Here is a 25,171-nt window from a genome sequence, read left to right as displayed (position 1 = left end):
TTCACTGTGTTCGGTGCTGAATCATATTCGATCTTGAGGGAACTGAAGCAGATGAGATGTGTCACGACTGCTAAATTACTCTTCTGTTCCGACTCCATGAGCTCCCTGAACTCTTTATAACACTCTTACCCGGCAGATAAAGTAGAACAGAACGTCCAGGACGCCACACTGCACCTACAGAGGCTGGGAAGGAGGTACTTTCTGCTGATTACTAGACCACGTGGTTATTAAGGGAAACAAAATGGCAGATTTAGCAGCCAAGGAGGCGTGTTGCGATGATCAGATAGTTCCATGTGCTATCCTCTACGTAGTGTCACCTCACTCCTTAGGTACTGAGTCATGTGTAGGTTGGATGGAGAGTGGCTGGCAGTGACATACAGTAAGCTGTGCCTAGTAAAATCGACAGCTCGGTCATGGCGTATCTCCTTCCGGTCAGACGGGCTGGATGAGGTCCTTCTCGCTTGTCTCCTTACAGGACACAGCCCTATGATGCACGGGCTCTTTCTGTAGCGAGAGGACGCTCTAACATGGGCGGTTTGTAGCGTACAGATTTCGGAGCACCACATTTTAGTAAATTGTATTTTATATTCAGACAAGAGGGCAGCAGCCACACCACTGGCCATTAAAGTGGCTATACCCATTGGACAAATATATTATACTAGAACTGACATGTGATTACATTTTCACGCAATTTGGGTGCATAGATCCTGAGAAATCAGTACCCAGAACAACCACCTCAGGCCGTAACAACGGGCTTGATACGCCTAGGCATTGAGTCAAACAGAGCTTGGATGTCGTGTACAGATACAGCTGCCCATGCAGCTTCAACACAATATCACAGTTCATCAAGAGTAGTGACTGTCGTGTGACATGCCAGCTGCTCGGCCACCATTGACCAGACGTTTTCAATTGGTGAGAGACCTGGAGAATGTGCTGGCCAGGGCAGCAGCCTGTATCCAGAAAGGCCCGTACAGGACCTGCAACATGCGGTCGTACATTATCCTGCTGAAATGTAGGGTTTCACAGGGATCGAATGAAGGGTAGAGCCACGAGTCGTAGCACATCTGAAATGTAACGTCCACTGTTCAAAGTGCCGTCAATGCGAACAAGAGGTGACCAAGACGTAACCAATGGTACCCCATACCATTATGCCGGGTGATACGCCAGTATGGCGATGACGAATACATGCTTCCAATGTGCGTTCACCGCCATGTCGCCAAACACGGATGCGACTATCATGATGCTGTAAACAGTTCCTGGATTCATCCAAAAAAATGACGTTTTGCCATTCGTGCACCCAGGTTCGTCGTTGAGTGCACCATCGCAGGCGCTCCTGTCTGTGATGCAGCGTCAAGGGTAACCGCAGCCACGGTCTCCGAGCTGATAGTCCATGCTGCTGCAAACGTCGTCGAACTGTTCGTGCAGATGCTTGTTGTCTTGTAAACGTCCCCATCTTTTGACTCAGGGATCGAGACGTGGCTGCACGATCCGTTATAGCTCTGAGGATAAAATGGCTGTCATCTCGACTCCTAGTGATACGAGGCCGTTGGGTCGAGCACGGCGTTCCGTATTACCCTCCTGAACCCACCGATTCCTTATTCTACCAACAGTCATTGGATCTCGACCAACGCGAGTAGCAATGTCGCTATACGATAAACCGTAATCGCGATAGGCTACAATCCGACCTTTATCAAAGCCGGAAACGTGATGGTACGCATTTCTCCTCCTTACACAAGGCATCACAACAACGTTTCACCAGGCAACGTCGGTCAGCTGCTGGAAACTTTCCTCATGTCGCCACCGGCGCCAACCTTGTGTGAATGATCTGGAAAGCTTATCATTTGCATATCACAGGATCTTCTTCCTGTCGGTTAAATTTCGTCTCTATAGCTCGTCATATTAGTGGTGTAGCAATTTTAATGGCCAGTAGTGTAATTTACTGACAAATTTGCCCTGTATTTTAACTGGCAATTACATGAATAAGTTACGACTTTAATGGTTCCGGGCAATGCCCGGCTTGCTCCCTAAAATTTTAGTTATAGGAGGAGGGGGAAAATTTTAATCGGTTCTCCGGGTTTCTGGCTAATTCATGTTTTGATCAGTCACATATTCCTGTATAATTATTTTAACTTTCCTCTTGTATTACTTGTACTTTAATTGAGAGTTTTAGAATGTCTGACCGTGTTTATGCTGTCTTACAGAATGTGAGATTGTGCAGGTAGCCGTGTGTAACATTGCGGATAGTGAGTGTAATTATGTAAGACCTACTCTTCCCTGTTTTATAACATTTTAGGCGTTTTATCCACATTCGTTTCTACTAATTTTCATAAGGGCGCCTATAACTTCACCGTTCCGACATTGCTAGTAACTTACGTTTCCATTAAAATTTAAGTATTAATAACTCCTCAATTAAGCTGACCAGTTCAAAAACGATCATGTCTGTTTCCCAAAATGTAAAATGGTACAAACTAGAAATTTTCACTACCGCCACATTTACAACACTGAAAAACTGTCACCTGCTTAACATTTCGTCCAGAGGCACGCTGGAGTATTCCTAAGCAATCTTCGTTACTCTTTGCACGAATGCACACCTTTCATTTGCAGATTGCAGCCTCAGCCTCAGTGATGAGTGGCTAACACGAGGTCGCTACAACAGCGTTCTGCTGGCGTTTGGTTCACGTGACGTTCCCCGCTCGCTATAGCCCCCCCCCCCCCCCCCCCCCCCCCACGAGCGACAGATTGCAGCGATCTGTTGCATGGGTAACCGATCGCATGGTAGAGTTTTCTTGTGTGGACAATTCGCAGCGATCGGTCACTGATCGTTGGTCGCAAGGAAATTCCTGGCAATCTGACGGATCGCATGCGATTCGAGTTCGCAATATGGCTGTCTGGCTGGTTAGCAATATGGCAGCGACTCGTTTCTCTAATTATTAAACTTAGTTCTACAGTTTTAGTTAGTTAGGCTTTGCCCAAATCACGTATCAAATTTGCGCTGGAATTTATAGTGATCCAGAGACCACGATGTAGTCTGCGAAGTGAAACGGAAGCCGAAGTAACGTTTATATTAAGAAGTAATACAGAATACACCCTCCGATACCGGTACTACGGTGATTAGCTTTTTGAAGTTTGTGCTATAGAAGTAGAATTGATGGGAAGTCGAAATACAATGGGCTCCATCATTTTGTGTTATTTATAAAATAATTAAACGCATTATTGAAGTTTTTAACTTCTCAACAGAATAACATGCGTAGCCTACCTGCTGTAATGTTGAGAGGACATTTTAATTTAAATGTTCAGAGCAGATCTATTATACAGTTCTACTCAAGTCTCTTGTCATTTCATATAATTTAATTCTCGTTGATACAATGTATAACGAGAGTCACAGTAATCAGTAGTTCTGCTACCGACAACACTTCTATAGTCGAGTGCTAGTAACTGTACAGTTGAGCGCCCCACAAACCAAATATCATCATCATCTCTATTGACATATCGAGTAAACTGTGTAGGCCTATATACCAGCAGTTTAACAATAAAATTAATGAATAAAAAAGGAATTGAGAAGTAATAAACCTAAAGAAACTGTATCGGCACGCTGGAAAGATGTACACAGTCCATTTGGCACCAGCCGAAAGTGTAACATATTCTATAAAGTAATCCACATTTCCCAAAAAAAAAAAAAAAAAAAGCGTTTCAAGACACGTTTAATAACGTCTATTTAAATTTATGTTTCGCAATTATTCGTGGGGATACGCATATCAACAGCAACTGCTGCTAAACACAGCAGTTCAGTATCCATAGCAAAACTTCTCGACACAATGACGTCTACAATAATGATTGCAATTGCTTGGAAAATCGCTCGTGTATGGTATCTCGAGGCGAGCGACCGATTGCAGGCAACATAGTACGCGAAGCAACACTGCAGTCCGTCTTTCGTGTGTCGGGCGCTTAAAACAATACTGGTCCATCTGTTAACTGCAACCTTTATCTAGCTTCTCAAATCCACAATTATCACAGTTCAATCTAGCCTAGCCTGATCAATCTACCACAACCAAATCCACCGATTCCAGCGTAACGTCAGTTGTTTTGTTCTCATTTTAGTTACTCAGCATATAGTAGGGCTGGGCAAACGATATTCACGTTCGAGCGGGATTTCCCGATACAAAGCAACGTCCAAGCTTGTTCGAACTACCACGTGACATTTGACTCACGCGCCGCGAGTGCAAGTAATACACAAGAAACTATGAACAAGCCACAACAGTAAACTATGACTCTGCATAATTTTTACGATTTCGTGGAACAGTGGAGTAAACAACATTAAGTCCTACAATTGCACAAACTCCTATTGTGTTTAAACAAATTTACAGTACGACATCTCATACAGTATGTATGTACAGGGTGTTTCAAAAATGACCGGTATATTTGAAACGGCAATAAAAACTAAACGAGCAGCGATAGAAATACATCGTTTGTTGCAATATGCTTGGGACAACAGTACATTTTCAGGCGGACAAACTTTCGAAATTACAGTAGTTACAATTTTCAACAACAGATGGCGCTGCAAGTGATGTGAAAGATATAGAAGACAACGCAGTCTGTGGGTGCGCCATTCTGTACGTCGTCTTTCTGCTGTAAGCGTGTGCTGTTCACAACGTGCAAGTGTGCTGTGGACAACATGGTTTATTCCTTAGAACAGAGGATTTTTCCGGTGTTGGAATTCCACCGCCTAGAACACAGTGTTGTTGCAACAAGACTAAGTTTTCAATGGAGGTTTAATGTAACCAAAGGACCGAAAAGCGATACAATAAAGGATCTGTTTGAAAAATTTCAACTGACTGGGAACGTGACGGATGAACGTGCTGGAAAGGTAGGGCGCCCGCGTACGGCAGCCACAGAGGGCAACGCGCAGCTAGTGCAGCAGGTGATCCTCGGGTTTCCGTTCGCCGTGTTGCAGCTGCTGTCCAAATGACGCCTACGTCCACGTATGGTCTCATGTGCCACAGTTTACACCTCTATCCATACAAAATTCAAACGCGGCAACCCCTCAGCGCCGCTACCATTGCTGCACGAGAGACTTTCGCGAACGATATAGTGCACAGGATTGATGACGGCGATATGCATGTGGGCAGCATTTGGTTTACTGACGAAGCTTATTTTTACCTGGACGGCTTCATCAATAAACAGAACTGGCGCATATGGGGAACCGAAAAGCCCCATGTAGCAGTCCCATCGTCCCTGCATCCTCAAAAAGTACTGGTCTGGGCCGCCATTTCTTCCAAAGGAATCATTGGCCCATTTTTGAGATCCGAAACGATTACAGCATCACGCTATCTGGACATTCTTCGTGAATTTGTGGCGGTACAAACTGCCTTAGACGACACTGCGAACACCTCGTGGTTTATGCAAGATGGTGCCCGGCCACATCGCACGGCCGACGTCTTTAATTTCCTGAATGAATATTTCGATGATCGTGTGATTGCTTTGGGCTATCCGAAACATACAGGAGGCGGCGTGGATTGGTCTCCCTATTCGCCAGACATGAACCCCTGTGACTTCTTTCTGTGGGGACACTTGAAAGACCAGGTGTACCTCCAGAATCCAGAAACAATTGAACAGCTGAAGCAGTACATCTCATCTGCATGTGAAGCCATTCCGCCAGACACGTTGTCAAAGGTTTCGGGTAATTTCATTCAGAGACTACGCCATATTATTGCTACGCATGGTGGATATGTGGAAAATATCATACTTTAGAGTTTCCCAGACCGCAGCGCCATCTGTTGTTGACAATTGTAACTACTGTAATTTCGAAAGTTTGTGTGCCTGAAAATGTACTGTTCTCCCAAGCATATTGCAACAAACGGTGTATTTCTATCGCTGCTCGTTTAGTTTGTATCGCCGTTTCAAATATACCGGTCATTTTTGAAACACCTTGTATCTATGTATATGTTAACATTTATGTCAATTTTTAAATAAAAGTAACAGACAAAGTCGAAAATTTTGTCCTCGAAAAAAAATATTGCTTGAATGAATCCAGCATAATATTTTACTTCATTATGCGAAAAGGTAATGATTAATCAAGTAGGTTGCAAATGAGAAATTCAATCCCTGTTCACAAATTACAAAAGAAGATGAAAACTTTATCAGATTTTAATCAGTTTGAAAACAAGACGACAATATTCAAATGAAGAGTACTGTTCGCATAAAGCAAAGGTAAATGTGATTGCACTAGGTGAGGTTTGTTCATTTATCTCAGTGGTCGCGTGGGACTTTGTTTCATAATAGGAAGCGTGGCATCTCACAGACGCCAACAGCATTCTTGTAACAATGTATATTTCGTTCGATCTGTTAAAATTTATACGTTTAACGGTACTAATGAAGTAAAACGAAAAATTCTGACTGGTAGAATGTATTTTACTTATCCGATTTTTAAGTATAAATATACATCAAAAGCTGTTGAGTGTCACATTACGTACGCAGTCTGTAACCTCATTCGTCACGATCGTGCAAACCATTGCCGGTATCACATACTTTTCAGAAAATTTCATTAAGGTCCTTACATGAAAGCATTCCTAGTACTTAAGTCCTTATACAGTTTATAACAGAAACATCAAATTAAATGAGCTGTACAAGTATCAGTCAGCGCTTACGTGCTGTGCATGTTCTAAACGGAGAGATTTCTTAAAGCTGAAGGATTAGTACTTGGTATATTGGTTGTTTGAACGACCGCATTCACAGTATCTCTGTCTTTCCGAGCCTCGGTCCTCTTCTGTGGGCTGGACGGCGCCTTCATCTGGAAAAACTCCGAATACCTCGCCTGAGGTCTCTTGACGATAATGAACACTGAGAACGTCACACAAATAATCGTCAGCATGATTACGCGCAAATAGTTCCAGAAACTCTGTGCGCCTGGTGCTAACATAGTATTATTTGCATGGTATGTCATTTGTGCATTTATAGCTGCAATGTTCATCAACTATCATCTGTTGGTTTTTTTGAATTCGTCATAAGTTCTACACAGCTGATCGACTCGTGATTTGGTAGCATTATATTATTTGGTAGCATTATATTATCATTTCTGGCATTTTCATATCACCAGTTATAGCATCGAGTTATTGTAATGCATTGTGGAGAGTATCAGGACCGCCTTGTTTTTCGTAGTGACATTAGAGTTGAGTTTTCTGAAAGTCGAATAGTGTTGTTCCTGCCACCCGTTTCTTTATGTGCGTGAACTCAGGCGGAGTTTCATATTATTTGTCCCTCATAGTTCCAACCAGAGTAGGATTCCTCTGAAGTAAGTCATCAGCTAATTATAAGGAGGTGAATCAACTATCTGTGGTTACATCCTAATAATGCAAAAGTGAAACCATTCACAACATCTGCTGGTTTGTTATTAATTGCAAATTGCCCTCGAGGCTGATTACCAGTTTATATATCCAGATTGGCAGTGTAACACATCCTAGCATCCACCAAAGCAAATAGTTTTAACCTGTATTTACTTGTTTTGCTAGGGATGTGCTGCCTGCAGAAACATTTGTCCCTGAAAGTTTCTAGCTTTCCATGAATAGTGCAGTACTCCCCAACTGAATAAGCATTTCTACAGTTTTCCACAAAGAAAGAAAATATTTCATGCATAGGAGCTAAATTATCAATCTTCTTTCTTTCCTCTTGGGTATCCCTGTTGTTGAACCTTAAACAGTATAAGAGGAACGTAAATCACTTTTCGGTCATTGTCAGGTGACATAACTCGGCTCTCATTTTATTGCAGACCCATATGTCTTCCGTGTTTGTATGGTTGTGTTTTCTTGCTACACATAAATGTAGTACCCCTAACACAACTTTTATTTCAGTTGTGTCTGTCAAATGAGCATCTCTTTCTGTGGAATAATGTCCCCGTACCATATTTATCTTTTCATTGGTGTACTCAACAATGCTAGAGAGCATCCCATTGTCAAAAAAGCATTCCCAACATTTCACTGGTGTTCTTGCATTCTTTGCAGCCACTTTCACTCCCTGTAAATGACTGACAACATTTTGTCATAGAGTTCAAACATTTTTTGGTTAACACAGCTTTGGCCATTTTGTAGATTTTTTTCCTTCCCAGAACACATTTATCTACAAGATTATCATTGTCACTATCACTGGACACTGTGTCTCGCTCCATTGTCACTATCACTGGAGACTGTCTTGCTCAGTGTCGGTATTTGCTTCTCTTGTTTCCGCACCACATTCTTATACATCACTGTAACTACTAAAGTCATCATCTGATTGATCACCTTCCTCCAATAGCTGGAGTACAATTTTCCAGTCACGTGCATTTTCGAGAGTGAAGTAGGTCTTATGTGAGGTCATATTAGATTTAAAGATAAGTAAATACCTGTTAGCAACAGCTATTGCTAACGAAAACATTAAAAGTTAAAAAAAATATATATATTTACTGTTAGTAAAGACAAAAAATATTTACTGTTAGTAAAGACAAATATTTCATGATGTCTGGTAGACTCCTGGGATGCAGCTTCGGAAACAACCTCTCCCCCCCCCCCCCCCCTCCAACACTTGACTGCAACTAGCATCATGTTGATGAACTAAATATGTTTGCTTTTAGTTACTTCGAAGATAGAAGGCATCACAATTCCGCCACTGTATCTAATGAACAATAGTGAGTAAATAAAGTGTGCTGGTCATCTGTGAGATGCTGCACAACATCAACATCAACTTTTTAATTCTGCACAGACATTATCTTGCACTTGTTACTCTATGTGTAACTTTTTTCAGGCTGAAACACTTCTTTTTTATAAACATTACTAAAATACTGAACCAAGGTAAGATCTGTTGACAGATACAGGATGGTTTTAAGTCATCACATAATATTGCTTTCTTCCAATTATCATGGGTCAATGTTTGATGACTTTTGTGTCATTCACATCATGGCAACTAGTCTTAGATGGTGATCATGGGCATTGAGTGTGGGTTAAGCTAAGATTCCAAAAATACATTGATTGTGATGGTGACAGTTATGATGTCACTTTAGTTCTGCATTTATCAGTGGTTTTTAACACTGAGGATGGTTTTTTTTTTTATATATGCTTCTACTCTTTACTTATGATCTGCCCATAATGCGTGTTTGCCATCATACCTTGGGCACTGTCATTCATTCCTCTGATTGTGAATTTAGAGTTTACTTGTTGCTCCCACTCAGCCACATGGCTTTAATTTCATCAGTTTCATATTATGTTTCAGAACCAAGAATACCCATGGAAGAGTCTGCTGACATCGCTGCCTGTATGGGCAGTGCTGGTGGCCAACTTCACAGCCAACTGGGGCTTTTACACAATGCTCACAGAGCTGCCCACCTTCATGAAAGGTGAGTCCTCCTGAAACTCACCTAGCTACTCAGTCAGCACTCATTTAGAAATATTGAGACTGGATTAATGTTTTCACTGACAAAAGTGGGAGGTGAAATGAAAAACTGTTTTCCTTTGCCCATGTACTCATGGTTAACTTCTGTAGTAAGTAAGTAAAGTATGCTTGGTCAGGACTTTAATCAGACACTTATCTTTCGATGACAGATACCATTCACATTTATTGTAACCCCAGTGATATGATTATGTTCTAACACCTTGCTTCTCCCAAGTCAGCTAGCCCCACAGTGCACTGAGTGAAACTGTTTGAAACTGTTGGACCTAGAGGCATGTTGAACATTTGATTCAGTGAGTGAAACCGTCACAAAGACTGAAACGGTTGGGTAAGCTCAAGTTCCAGTGTACTACATCGCTGGTTTGTGACATAGTTTAAACTGCAGTACTTGCCTTGACTCCCTATCTGGAAAAAGAATTTGAGACAAATACAAAGAATGTCTCAGTATTCATTGACCTCTCAACTTTTTATGCCACTATTTTAAAAGAAGACTTATATTTAAACTCAATAAGGGCGTACCATCCATATTACAAGATCTTCACTGTGATAAAAAATATACTTGGTAATACATTTTTGAAACCCATACAGAACATTTCCTTATAAAATTCCAGAGCGTAACAATTACTTGTCACAGGATTCAGTACTGCCTGCAGTTCTCTTCAGCTTGCTTATTTATGACTATCCAGAAATGTTACCTCGCAGTTTTATCTATACAGATGACAAGAAACACACTATACAAAGAAGAGATGTCAATGAGTTGGAGACTGCACTGTCCAAAGACCTTCAGAAGATGAATTAATACTTTTATAAAATAACAAGTAATTAATAAGCAAATTATCAACCTGTGAGCAGGTTCAGAAGTTACATACTACCATAGTGTCTTACCCACAAGGACCTCTATGTAACCTTAGAAACATCCTTAACCTGCTGGTGCCATCTTCATAAACTATCTTCTAAACCTAAAAGCCATAATAACTTACTGGGAAGACTACCCAAAACTTAACAGGGAGCAAATGCAAATACTGCTGTGAGTGACTGCTTTAACATAAATTCACCAGCTGAATATTTCTCTGCCAAATGGCCAAATAGTGCCCACAACAGACCGGTCAGTTTCCAGCTGCGCTACATGGTAAGACATGTGTCTGGTATGTTGGTCTCCACTCTTCTTCATTCTGATAAAACGCCCATTCTCATGTCAAATGGTGTAATGCCCTTGCTAGGTTACAGTCCAGGAAAGTAAAGAACTGCTCTCTTTACATTCATCAAGAAACAGAAAAAAAGTGCTGCAATGAGACTGAAACCACACAAACCTGCCCAAGAGATACTCCAAGAATTAGCTGTGATATATTTTACATCTCATGGAATGTGAAGACAAGAATGGTCTCAGTGAAATCCTCAAAGACTTGTCACAAAAGTGATTCTTGTCCAAAATTGATTAAGTTCAGCCACCTTCTTTCCACCTGGATAAAACAAGTAGGATCACTGTAATGTTTGATGAACTGCATCTTCTCCATGTCATTGGGTCTGGTTAGAGTCGCCTGCTTGTGACTGTGGTGCAAACTATGATGTACACTGAAAGAAGTGCCCCTATGAACATTCACTGGAAAGCTTAAATGCAGACTTTGTTCTGAATTTTCATCTTCAGCCTCAAATGACAGGGTGGTCTGTTTAATATCTGGCCCATTGTAGGGCTCTTTTGTTCCCTATGGACTGAAACTGGGACAGAGGAAGAATATTTTGGAAGAGATTTGCAGTTCGAGCATCTGCCTGATAACTAAGGGAAACTTCCCAGAAAGCTTATTGGAAACAGGAGAGAGGGAAAGGGAGAGTGGGAGGGGAGGAAGGGAGAGAGAGAGAGAGAAAGAGAGAGAGAGAGAGAGATTGAGAATGTGTGTGTGAACTTATCACTTGAGAACTCATTAGGCTAGAAGAATTGGACATTTGCCATGAGAGACTGACAGTGGGATTTAAGGCCTGCATCTCTACAGTATTTTATTTCCCCAATTTTAAATATATTTCTGTGTGCAACCTTTCTTGGAATCAGTTGTTGCTGTAGCACCATGCACTAATTAATGGACTGGCCAAGCATTTTGGCCATTTTATCTCCCTCACGCAGGCAGGGCTTCCTGTGAAACCAGTCATGTGATTTACAAGCTAAGCTGCAACTACTGTGCTGCATTCTATGTAGGCATGACAACCAACAAGCTGTCTGTCCGCATGAATGTCCACCAACAAACTGTGGCCAAAAAACAAGTGGACCACCCTGTTGCTGGACACGCTGCCAAACATGATATCCCTCATTTCAGTGACTGCTTCACAGCCTGTGCCATATGGATCCTTCCCACCAACACGAGCTTTTCGGAATTGCACACGTGGGAACTTTCCCTGCAATACATCCTACGTTTCCGTAACTCTCCTGGCCTCAACCTTCGTTAGTCACTGTCCCCACCCATCTAGCCCCCTCCCTGTTCTCATTCCAGCACTACACAGCAGTCATTTCATCGTCACACCCAGTCTTTTAATTTCTTTTATTTTTGTTTCTCTCCTTTCCACTACTTACCACTCCCCCCTCCACACCTTCTCTCCTGCCCTCCATCTAAACTGCAACACTTCACTGTCCGCCACTCCCACAATACTATCCCTCTCCGTCCCAGCCTCCTCCTTACCACCACCCAGTCGCCATTCCCATCATCCACTGGTGCTGCTGCTCGCAGTGTGGTTTCAGCTCTCTGAGACTGCAGACATGTGTGCAAGTTGAGTTTGCATGTGTGTGTGTGTGTGTGTGTGTGTGTGTGTGTGTGTGTGTGTGTGTGTCTACTGCTGAGAAAGGCCTTAATGTCGGAAAGCTATAATTATGTGCATCTTTTTGTTGTGCCTGTCGCGACTCAGCAACTCCGCTATATGGTGAGTAGCAATTTTCCTTCTCTGGTGCTGTTACAAGACCAAACATGTTATCACATCACATGATGTTATCACTGTAAAAGTCACTGTTCTCTTATGTGAGCAATACATGACTGGCAATGTACATTTTCCTAGACCAGGAATGTCTCGTCCATTATAAGCTGTCAGTTGCGTCCTATTTTTAGACAAGCATGGGGAGCCTAATAGTTCATATGTGTGACGATTGAGCAATGTAACAGAGGCACCCATGTCCAACTGAAATTTCTGACGTTTCCCACAAAGAAGTAAATGAAGAAAAAGTTGGTTCCACTCGCATATCAGTGAAGAAACTGCTCGTGTGCCAGTTTTACGAATGCCTTTTGCAGACTTCGAATATAGTGCATTAATGACATGGGCCTTGTGATGAGATTTTTGTGAGTGGGCCATATTCTTATGTTTGTTCCATCCCAAACATACAGATTGTACATGTCCTTTTGTACCACAAGCGTAACACTGAGTTTGTTGGGAGGGACAGAGTTGGTGTTTATGCTGTGAATAGCACCGAGTGCAAGACTTAATTCTGTTCACCTGTGTAGCATCCTGCTAAGCAAACTGCTTATGTAGCATGGAGCATTGTTTACTCAGTGTGACTAGCACAAGCTGCTGGTGACTGGGGCGATCGCAAACAAGGGACTCAACCTGACAAACAGTTATCTGCTCGAGTTTATCAGCCTACAGGGCACCAGAATCGTACTGATCTAAGATTTGCACTACCTGCTGAAATGATGGATTGGACAGTTCCAAAATTTTTTCTCTGGGTTTGACATCATGTAAATTGTAGATGATCGCATCATGCAACATAACATCTGAATATAAAGCACTGCAAGCACATTTGAATTTGCATTTTCTTGTCATGCCCTGCAAATCTGTTGCCCACTTGTGATAAGTTTGTTCTGACCATTTTTTGCAATTAAAGAATTGATACGTAGCTGCTACCACACTCACTTGTTGGTCATAATAGTTATTTAGTGAAGCGATAACTTGTTTGCAAGCAAGTTCACTTGGGGTGGCGTTAGGAAAAGGTTTATGGATAAGACGGAACACTGCACTTCCTACCATGGATAAGAGGCTTCTCGCCATACCTGGGATGTTGTGAGCGTGGATGTGAGCTTCAGATTGGGACAACCACTTGACCCATTCCTCGTCTTGTTCACAAAACTGTCAAAAAGGCGGTATAGCAATAGGTGTTGCTGTAGGTGGTACTTGTTCTTTCGGACGCACAGTGCTGACTAGTAGCTGCTGCACTGTGTTGAGCAGGGTGGAGATTTGCTGTGTCCGGAACTGAAACATCTGTATTAGCTGTGTGGCATCTAATGCTTGCAACTGTGGCACCTGAGCAGGGGGTGGGATAGGTGGGGTGGGCATTTTGGAAGAGACAAATGCAACAAACAGAAAAGGCAAGCAAGTAAAAGAAGCAAAAATGCAAAGAAAATTTCTGCAATGCCCATTTGAAAACACTGATTAGCAAAAAGAGACTGTTAAAGCAAATAAACGCCCCTGCAAAGAAAAGACAAGAAAGAATTAAGGCGCCTGCGAACACAAAATTCCATGGCCATTTTTTGTAACTCCTCGTCACCAGTGTGGGGTCCTGCCAACTCATCTCCTATAGGGTGCCTAAAGGGTGGTGCTTTCTCGGATAGCTATAAAATTCAAGCAAATCACATTAATGGTTTTTATTACAATAAAATAAATTGACAATAATTAACTTTGGTTTACAATGGATGCTGCAAGCGATGGGCAACATGCAAATAATAAATGTCTTTCACTATATACAGTGTCCATGCAATTTTGTCACACATTTGATATGGGTCACTAATAATGGCTATCGTAGTGGTCTCTTTTAGTCCGTGTCTAGTAAAGTCCGTCTTCTACTGTCCGGGCAAGGCTGGCAGGAGCAGTGCTTATTTTCTCTTGAGCTAGAGGCTGCTCCAGTCATGGTGCAGTCCTAGTCAGCGAATTATTCCCTGATGTCATCTCACAGCCTTCTCTGCTCTTGCATTTTTTTATCTTCGTGCCGTCACTTGTCATTATGCCGGAAAACTTTGTTTGTGGAAATAAGTGGATTTCAGATGTGCGGTAGAGGGTGCTTCCCATTATACCAGTTATTAGGGCTTTTTCCCATTCCATCCACATACACAATGCGGTAAGAAGAATTGCATAATCTCTTCTGTGTGCACTGTAATTAGTCTAATCTTGTCTTCATGATCCCTGTGGGAGCTATATTTTGTGGATGTAATATATTACTAGACCTAACACTTACAGTTTATTCTATAAATTCTCTAAAGCAGCTTTCAGGGGACAGTTTGCACTTAATTTCAAGTGTCTGTCAATCCTGTTCTTTCAGCATCTTTGTGACAATTTCTCATGGGTCATATAAACTTGTGACAATCCTCCTTCTTATCTGTTAAATATCCCCTGTTAGTCCTATTTGGTATGGGCACCACACACTTCAGCACTATTATAGGATGCGATCTCCTTTCTCGACTGATTGCATTTCCCTTGTATTCTTCCAATGAACCACAGTCTGCTACCTGCTTTACCTATAGCTGTGTGATCATTACATTTCATATTCTTATAAATTTTTACACACACTTATTTGTATGACGGTCCAACTGTGACTCAGTGATATTGTAGTCATAGGATACTGTTGGTTTTTTTTCCATTTTGTGAAGTGCACAGTTTCATATTTCTGAACACTTAAAGTAAGTTGTCATTTTTTGCACCACTTTGAAACCTTATCAATATCTGACTGAATATTTGTACAGATTTTTTTCAGACAGTACTACATTACAGATAAATGCATCATCAATGGAAAGTCTGAAGTTGTTATTAATACTGTCTGCAAGATCATTGATATACAGCAAGAACTGAGAGTGCTATCATACCTCCTTGGGGTACGCCCTAAGTTACTTCTAGGCATGTCAGTGACTCTCCATCCAAGATAACGTGCTGTGTCATGCTCACCAAGGATTTTCAATCCATTCGTAAATCTGCCATGGTACCCTGTATTAAGGTACTTTCAGTAATAGAAATTTGTTTGGTACTCGGTCAAATGCCTCTTGGAAGTGAAGCAACACTGCATCTACTTGATTGCCTTGATCTGTGGCTTCAGCATTTTGTGTGAGAAAAGCACTATCTGGGTTTCACATGGCCAATCTTTTCAGACTCTCTGCTGGTTAGCATGGAGGAGCTCATTCTGTTCAAGATAAATTAGGCCGTCTACCTAATCCAGACCTGGCATCAAACACATGTTGGGACAGTAATTTTTTAGAATCTGCATTTATTGTCACGTATATGCAATATAATTAATGTATCAATGAAACTGATCAGTTTTTGAAACTGTAATATAATTGGATGGATAAAAGATCTACTCACTAAGTGGCAGGAGGAGAAAACACACACAAAAGTTAAGGAAATGTGCAGGCTTTCAGAGCTAGTGGCTCCTTCCTGTGGCAGAGGGGTTGAAGGAGAAGGAAGAGGGATGAAGGAAAAGGACTGGAGAACTTTAGCAAATGGGGAGAGTTATGGGAAAGTCACCCAGAACTCCAGGTTGGGGGAGACTTACCAGTTGGGATGAGAATGAAAGACCGATGACTGTTGGAGGCTGCACCAGACAAGATTTGAAAACCTGAGAGCTTAAACTTGGAAGATAAAGTAGTAAGCAATACAGGTATTGCAACAAAAGATCGTGCTAGAATTAATAAAAGTTGAAAGCTAAGTTTGTGTTATGTGAGGTATGATCAAGAAATAATTGGAATTTTTTAATTTCACAGGCTCTAACATCGGATTTTCAAATTATTTTTATCTTGTTGGTACACATCTTATTGTTGTATGTTTGCATTTTCAGTTGTTTCAAATATTTAATTTATTGTTGACAGTCAAAACATTTATACATATTTTTGAATGTTCAGCAAATTTTTACTTTTAAAAACAATGGATCAAAGAGTCTGCATTATTTGTGCTTGAAAAATGGAATAAAGAGCAGCACCACATTCAAAATGTTGGCTCTGGCTTTTGGCACATCTACTGTGAGGAAAACAAAGAGTCACAAGTGATACAGACATTTCAAAGAGGGTCAAGAAAATGTTGAAGTTGAAGATCAGCATGGACGTCCAAGCACAGCAATTATTGATGACAATATGGAAGAAGTAAAGGAAGTGGTTCTGGAAAATTGCTGAATCACAATCAAGAAGGTTCCTGATGATGTCCGCATATACTAGATGTGATGGGCAAAATGATAGACCTTATGGACCTCATTTCAGGATATGATTTTAGGAAGTCACAGCCTTCTCAAAGTGACTGATTAATACATTCAAGACCAGGATAGTAATGGGAGACAAGAGGTGCACTCCTAAGTTGTGTTTTGGAGGGATCAGCAGTGCCAGGATTGGATGTGATGGCACATAAAATTTGCTTTTGAGCAAGGTTAGTGGGTTAATAGCAAGGGCAAATCAGAAATTCTTTGTCTCTATTTTTTTAGCCAAACTACAGTTGTAAATGTGAAGTCAACACATCCATCCCCAGCGGTAGACCTTTCTTCTACAACAGGGCACTGTTGTCAGTTGTTTAAGATGACGGCTGTGCCTCACACATACATGACATATGAATAAAGAGTGATTGGTTTTCTATGGAATAACGGGTGAATGGTGAGTGAAATCCACAGGGAAATACTGCTCACCTACAGGGGAAAATATCTTGCTTGGATAGTGTCAGATGGTGGTGTTGTGAGTTCACATAAGGCTGTGAAGGCTTGCATGACAATGAGTGTTTGAGAGCCCACATCCACCACCAACTGGCAACAACATTTCTTGTGTGGATTCAATGGTGAAAGTGGATTGGCGTATGCGCCTCAGGAACATTTCCTGGGAGCTTGGCATTTCATATGGCAGTGTTTGCAGCATGGTTCACAGGTCCTTAGGGTACCATAAAATTTCATTTCAGTGGCTACCTAAGCAGTTGGATGATGAAAGGCAAGAAAATGATTGCTTCACAGAATCATCTGCATTGGTATCCTGAGAAGGGTGACTGTTTCCTGGACTGCATTTTTACTGGCTGTGAAACATGAACAATGCATTTCACACTGGAATCAAACAGAAGAGTGTGGTGTGGGAACATCTGGGTTCACCTGTGACAAAAAATTCCTTTCATTGCCATCTTTTTGGAAAGTGATAGGATCATTGTGGACTGCTCCTGCTGGGTTTCATGCTACTATATGCAACCATGATTGCTGACAGTCGTTGTTCCACATTGTCACATCTGTGCTGCCACCAGGAAGAAGCACCAAGGCATTCTCTGTGGACCATATGGTTATCCTCTGTAACACCAAAACTCTGTGGTCATTTTGCAGGGAACTTGGGACCACCTGCCATACAGTCTGACCTTGCCCCTAGTGATTTCCACATTGCTTGTACAGTTCCAGACACATCCAAACTTGATCCACCAAAATTGATTCAAAATTAGCCCTTTAAGCCTTAAAACAATTCTTAATATCCAGTATTGCTTCACAATCATTTCTCAGGTCCCTATAACATGACCCCAACTTGTCCTTTACAGAACTCCAGGCCATTAGCTCTCTAGGATTAAAAAAAAGGGCTCAAATGGCTCTGAGCACTATGGGACTTAACTTCTGATGTCATCAGTCTCCTAGAACTTAGAACTACTTAAACCTAACTAACCTAAGGACATCACACACATCCATGCGCGTGGCAGGATTCGAACCTGCAACCGTAGTGGTCGTGTGGTTCCAAACTGTAGCGCCTAGAACCGCTCGGCCACTTCGGCTGGCTCCCTAGGATACCTAGGGACCTACCACTGTTGTACTTGACTGACAACAGCATGTAAGCAAAGGTGTAGGCTGGCATTTGACACCTCTATGTACAGCGTCTGCCATCAAGAATGCATCCCTGCGGTTCAAACTGAGCTATGGTCCCTGCTCAAAACCTCAGGTCCCTCACAACGACTAACACCTCAATCCATAGAACTTTTTATTCAAATCAAACTACACACTTCCATCTTTTACCTTCTTCCTAAAATCCACAAACCCAGTCTCCCATATCTTCCCATAGTTGCTGGCTTTAGAGCACCCACTGATTGTATATCTGCCTTAGTTGCTCAACACTTGCAGTGCATTGTACAGACTCCCCTCCTGTATTGAAGACACGAACCATTTCCTGCATAGTATGAAACCTGTGCCTGTCCCACTCTCACCACACATCTTGCTTGTCATCCTCCATGTGCATGGTCTGTCTGCTGCTGAACATTACCTCAGCCAGTGCCCACTGATTCCAAACCAACGACATCTTTCCTGCTCACCTTAGTCAGCTTTATACTTACGAACAACTACTTGACATTTGAGAGACAGACATACAAACTGAACAGAGACATACATGACAATAGGAACCAGGCTGGCTTCTTCCTATGCTACACTTTTCGTGGTTTATTTAGATGGGAGCTTTTCTGGGACTCATAAGCCTTCATACCTTGGTTTGGTTTAGATATATTGAAGAATCTTTGCCATGTGGACTCATGGTGAGGCTGACCTGTTAATATTTTTGGACTCTCTAAATACATTCTCCCAATGAAATTCACGTGGTCCTGTTCTGAGCCCCATTCCGCTTTCCTTGATGTTGACATCATCCTCGCCAATGGTGACATGTTCTAATTTTTTATTTGTTTTCTTTAATTTTTTTGGTTTTGTAAATTGATTAATTGAATTTAGTGACTGTGCCTGTGCCCAACATAATATTTGCCCTTTGCATCTTCCTACGATCACACATACAAGCCCTGTAACTGGCAAAACATATACTATCAAAGGAAGAGCCACCTGTGAAATGAGACATATTGTGAACCAGGTGTTATGTGAAAATTGTTTGGCCTTCTACATTGGTTTGATTACCACCAGGTTATCAGTTAGGATGAGTGGGCATAGATGTAGGGTGTATACTGGCAACACACAATATCCTGTTGCAGAGCAAGCTCTACAATATGGCAGTTGTGGCCTAGGTGCCTGTTACACCACATATGCCATCTAGGTCCTTCCCCTGACATCAGTTTCTCAGAACTCCATAGGTGGGAACTGGCATTACAACACGTCCTTGGTTCTCACCACTAACCAGGCCTTAATTTACATTATTTTCTGACCTTTCTATTTTTCTCTGTCTCCTACCTCCACCTGTCTGCCACGTATGGTGCTCTTAGTTTTCCACTTTTATTAACTCTTGCACATTGTTTTGTCAGTAATCTTTATCTTGCTTAATACCCTATCTTTCGCCTTTAAGCTCTCAGATTTTCAAATATCATCCTATGCATTCCCCAACAATCAGTCTTTCCTTCTCACTGTCTATCTAGTAAGTCTCCCCTGACCTGGAGTTCTAGGAGACTTTTCTGTAATGTTCCCCATTTTGTAAACTTCACTAGTCATTTACACTCATCCGTCTTCCTTACCCTTCAGCTCTTCTGCCAGAAAAAGGAGCCAGTGGCTCTGAAATGAGCACATTTCCTTAATCTTTATGTGTGTTCTCTCCTGACGCTGCATGATGAGTAGGCTTTTTATCTATCCAGTTATATTAAAACATTCAATTAGTCATTCAGTTCAAAAAATATCAAAAATATTCAGAGAAATCTTATTTTCTGACCTCCAAAATTCGCAAAATCCTATATATGATTAACACATTCAATACTGATCAAATATTGTTGTTGTTGTTGTTGTTGTTGTTGTTGTGGTCTTCAGTCCTGAGACTGGTTTGATGCAGCTCTCCCTGCTACTCTATCCTGTGCAAGCTTCTTGATCTCCCAGTACTTACGGCAACCTACAGCCTTCTGAATCTGCTTAGTGTATTCATCTCTTGGTCTCCCTCTACGATTTTTACCTTCCATGCTGCCCTCCAATGCTAGATTTGTGATTCCTTGATGCCTCAGAACATGTTCTACCAACTGATCCCTTCTTCTAGTCAAGTTGTGTTACAAATAGCTCTTCTCCCCAATTCTGTTCAGTCCCTCCTCACTAGTTATGTGTTTACCCATCTAATATTCAGCATTTTCTGTAGCACCACATTTTGAAAGCTGCTGTTTTCTTCTTGTCTAAACTATTTATCGCCCATGGGTACATTCCATACAAATACTTTCAGGGAAGGCTTCCTGACACTTAAATCTATACACAATGTTAACAAATTTCTTTTCTTCAGAAACGCTTTCCTTGCCATTGCAAGTCTACATTTTATATCCTCTCTACTTTGAACATCATCAGTTATTTTGCTCCCCAATTAGTAAAACTCATCTACTTCTTTAAGTGTCTCATTTCCTTATGTAATTATCTCAGTATCACCTAATTTAATTTGACTACATTCCATTATCCTCATTTTGCTTTTGTTGGTGTTCATGTTATATACTCCTTTCAAGACACAGTCCATTCCATTCAACTGCTCTTCCAAGTCCTTTGCTGTCTCTGACAGAATTACTATGTCATCGGCAAACCTTAAAGTTTTTATTTCTCCTCCATGGATTTTAATACCTACTCCGAATTTTCTTTTGTTTCTTTTACTGCTTGCTCAATATGCAGATTAAACAACATCGGGGAGAGGCCACAACCCTATCTCACTCCCTTCCCAACCACTGCTTCCCTTTCATGCCCCTCGACTCTTATAACTGCCATCCAGTTTCTGTACAAATTGTAAATAGCCTTTCGCTCCCTGTATTCGAACCCTGCCACCTTCAGAATTCGAAGGAGAGTATTCCAGTGAACACTGTTAAAAGCTTTCCCTAAGTCTACAAGTGCTAGAAACATAGTTTGCCTTTCCTTAATCTATCTTCTAAGATAAGTCAAAGGGTCAGTATTGCCTCACATGTTCCAGCATTTCTACAGAATCGAAACTGATCTTCCCTGAGGTTAGCTTCTACCAGTTTTTCCATTCATCTGTGAAGAATTCATGTTAGTATTTTACAGCCGTGACTTATTAAACTGATAGTTTAGTAATTTCCATGCCTATCAACACCTGCTTTCTTTGGGCTTATTATATTCTTCTTGATGTCTAAGGGTATTTTGCCTGTCTCATACAACTTGTCACCAGATGGTAAAGTTTTGTCAAGGCTGTTTCTCCCAGGCTATCAGCAGTTCTAATGGAATGTTGTCTACTCCCAGGGCCTTGTTTTGACTTTGGTCTTTCAATGCTCTGTCACATTCTTCATGCAGTATCATATCTCCCATTTCATCTTTATCTACATCCTCTTCCCAGTTAGATTGAAGATCTTCACCTTAATCCTTAAAATCTTTTTACCTCATGGGCCTGTTCACATACAGTGACACTGGTACACTTTCCTTTCCATCGGCTGCCCAAGTATTTCCCTTAGACGCAGTGCCCTACTGCTTCTTATTTCTTCTGGTTTCTCGTTCCAGAGGTCCCTGTTCTCTCTTGCATATATTTCTGGTTCTACTTGGGTCGCTAATGGTACCTTAGATGTCATATTTGCCCTATGTCCATTTCATAAAACGCTGCTCTCTTTGTGGCCCTGTCCAAGTCAACAAGATTCAATGATTTGGCTCTTTTCTGTGTGTTACTGCGTTAGTCTACCCTTGACCCATAGCATCTTTGTTACATAATCTGTGATTACTTTCAAACTTTCGAAGATGTCTCTCTCTGCCTAAGGTTCTTTTGTAGGGGGACTTCTACCTCATCCCCTTTATATGAAACTTGTGTTTCACACACACATCATCATCTACTATCAATGTTAACATCATGGTTCTTCACTTATCTTTTATTTCTTTCATAATGTCTTTAAGTTTCTTTTTTTTTTCCTTGGTATTAAGGTGCATCATACTCTTCAAAGCTGACTCCTTTATTATGATAACCTGAGCAGTAGTACCTACTATGAAACTTGTGGTTCCTGTATTTCCCTATATGCATCTTATGTTTACAAAATTAGTCTTGTCATTAGCATCTACTGTGTATAGTTTTTTCAGAATGGGTTGACTGCATAGTTATGCCATTCTTTCTTTGCCCAATTTTTGAGTCCTTATTCTTGATATCCTAGTGTTGGCATTACACTGTCAGGCTAAGGGTTCTAGTTTTTTTGCAAACATAACATCTCAGAGGTCTAATAACACTGCTCTAAATGTTCTTGAAGGCTGCATTGAAGACATACAGTCAGTCATATGCTTCAAATTTCTCATTGATGACCTCTGCATAGTGTTTCATCTATCCTTCTTGGCAATGATGGAGGCATGGGTGTCTGTTTCTCTAGTCTCCTGTAACTCGGCTGCATGGCATCTATTTTTCTGATGTGTCTTTTCATGGTGCAGTTCCTTAGGTAATGGCCTCTTCTTTTAGATATAAAACTGTAACGACTTGGATAACTGGATTTGCCAAAATTTTCCTTACAATAGGCATGGCAACTGGGGCCTCTTCTTTTAATGCCAAATCCACAGCTTGGGCTAACTTTAAATCCTCACTTCTTACCCTCACAACTGCTTTAACCCTCTCATCTCTGATTCCCTGTATGAATACTGCTTATGCCAGCTTCCCAATTGGAGCCTGGCTTCCTGGATGGCTTCCTGTAATTGGTGGTGCAGTGTGTCAGCGAGACTTGCCCATTTGGGCGTACTTTTAGACCTACTCTGTCTGCTAGACAATAACAGATACACATGGTAATCCAAAGTCCACTTTCACTCATGGTTCTCCAATAGTCCAATAGAATTCCCTTGACATCTGTCCAAGTTGTGGTCAAATCACATACAAGAAGCTTACTTTGTGCTGCTTCCACAGTCTTAGTTTTAACAAATTTTAGCATGACACTGTGTCTGTGACTTGGCATTAGTTCAAATGTTAAGTCACAGTTTCTACAAATTAAGTTCATCTTTAGTCCCATCAAAAGACCTAGACTGCTTGATTGGTGGGGACCTCACTACCCTCTACTTTCATATTATGGGATGTTTCTAATTCTATGCCACTACTCTTCAAATCTCACTTAAGTACCTGGCAGAGAGTTTTTCAAACCACCCTCAGTCTATGTGAATGTGCTGTTGAATCAGGTGTCGGTATCCCTGACCTCAGACAGTGTAGCCACTGTGAACGCATCCTCCACTGTTTACTGCAGTGGGCTGTCTCATAATTCTTTAACGCTTGATGACAGACTATTTCCTTACAAAGAGATAGAGGGGCTGGCCAGTACTTACCTCAGCTCAGTACAGCCGATAGAAACACAAAAAACAACCGAAAATTTTCGAAAATTGCATCATGGCAGTGGTCCACATCACACTGTAGTGTAGGTCTGCCTATAACTGGCTGGGTAAGTCAGTTCATAAGTGGGGGAAGACAAGATCTTGCATAAAAATGTGTATTCCAACCATATATTAAAAAGTGTTTTAAAAGTTATTAGGAAAGCTAGTTTATTCATTCATGTATAATTAAATCAATGACACCCATCTGTTCATAATTTTGCCCGTGCCGAGAATTCTGCATCATGAGGTTCAAAACAGATAAGAGTTTGCGCAAGCAGTGAAGGGGTGATCCTGTATCAGCATTTTCGTAATCAGCTCTGTGCACAATGAAACTAATGAGAAGAAGTATGTAACTTTAAATGATGAATATTGATCTTAAATATATTGACATAGAAGGTCTGTATATTAGTACCAGTTAAAGTTCATCCAGGATATGTGCACCTTCCAATTTTTTTCAATGGTTCTTTCCAAATAATTTTTTTAATTATTCAAGCAGCAGTTATTAATTATTTTCCATTACTTTGTCCCCCCACCCAGTTGCAGCTATTCAACAGGACATGGCAGAGGACATAGGTCCCTGGAATGGAGGACATCTGGTGGCACTTGTCCAGCCAGCTGTTGTCATCCTTGTTGTGTTGAGGCAGTTTGCCCTGTACATGTGCACCCCCATGATGCTTCAGTGTCTGAGGGGTTACTGATAACATTAGGCAAACATTAGATACATGGCAAAATGCAGATAATTTCTTGGGCTTGATATTTCTACATTTACTCCATCATGGTATTTGTGATTAATGGTAAATGTCAGTTGAGGGTGAGCAGTCATTATCATAATATTAGGAGTAAAAGTGATGTTCCTATACACTATGCATCCCTTTCTAAAGTTCATAATGGAATTTTATATTCTGATGAAAAAGTCCTTAACAGGTCCCAAAGAGACACCAGAAAGAAAATAGTATATGTCTAGAAATTAAGAAACAAACTAGAATAGAGCTACATTAACTACTCTTTCTATAATTAATCACAATATCTGGATCTGGCGATGTAACACTAATTTTCAGCGTAAATAGATGTTTAAGTTGTCTGGTATACAGGGTGGAGAAAAATTGTGTCACGATACTTTAATCCTGCATAGCTGATGCCAGTAGGAAACAAAATTAGTAATGTTGTTTAGGTTGACAATGCACCATTTCTAAACTATGGAAACTTGGCACCACACAGTCCAATCGGCTGTGGGCTTGTCCTGTTGCCGTTCATAAGTTGACGGGCAGCACTATGATTGTCGGTTCACACATACAAACGTCCCTCACACCATCACTGCCCCAATGTAATATGCACACACGCCAAATAGGTCTTGCTGTTTGCCTCACGGCCAATCGGAGTGCATGGCGCCAAGTTTCCATAGTTTAAAAATGATGTGTTGTCGATGTCAGTAATCCAAGGTTAAAATTTCATGACACAATTTTCCTCCATCCTGTATAGACAATCAGTAGTGGTTTTTGAAATGTGTAAAGTTACATAAATGCTTAGCTTGAAGTATTAGATTAAAACAACAACAGAATGTATGAATGACTGAGTGAATGAATAGAGAAGTTAGTGTATAATGTCCTC

The 25,171-nt window shown here is 41.1% G+C and overlaps 1 protein-coding gene across 1 annotated transcript in view; it reads left to right on the top strand.

Annotated features, from left to right (window-relative positions):
* LOC126272466 (sialin-like) overlaps positions 1 to 25,171 on the top strand; it is a 220,739-nt gene that overhangs the window by 139,190 nt on the left and 56,378 nt on the right. The window contains exon 6 of the mRNA XM_049975344.1: positions 9,235 to 9,358. Within this exon, the coding sequence (XP_049831301.1) occupies positions 9,235 to 9,358 (124 nt within the window). The remainder of the gene's footprint in view (positions 1 to 9,234; positions 9,359 to 25,171) is intronic.

The sequence above is a fragment of the Schistocerca gregaria genome, chromosome 5, assembly GCF_023897955.1.
Source record: "Schistocerca gregaria isolate iqSchGreg1 chromosome 5, iqSchGreg1.2, whole genome shotgun sequence".
In the NCBI taxonomy this organism is placed as follows: domain Eukaryota; kingdom Metazoa; phylum Arthropoda; class Insecta; order Orthoptera; family Acrididae; genus Schistocerca; species Schistocerca gregaria.
Note: the sequence above shows the minus strand (reverse complement) of the source record. Positions and strands in the feature narration are given on the sequence as shown.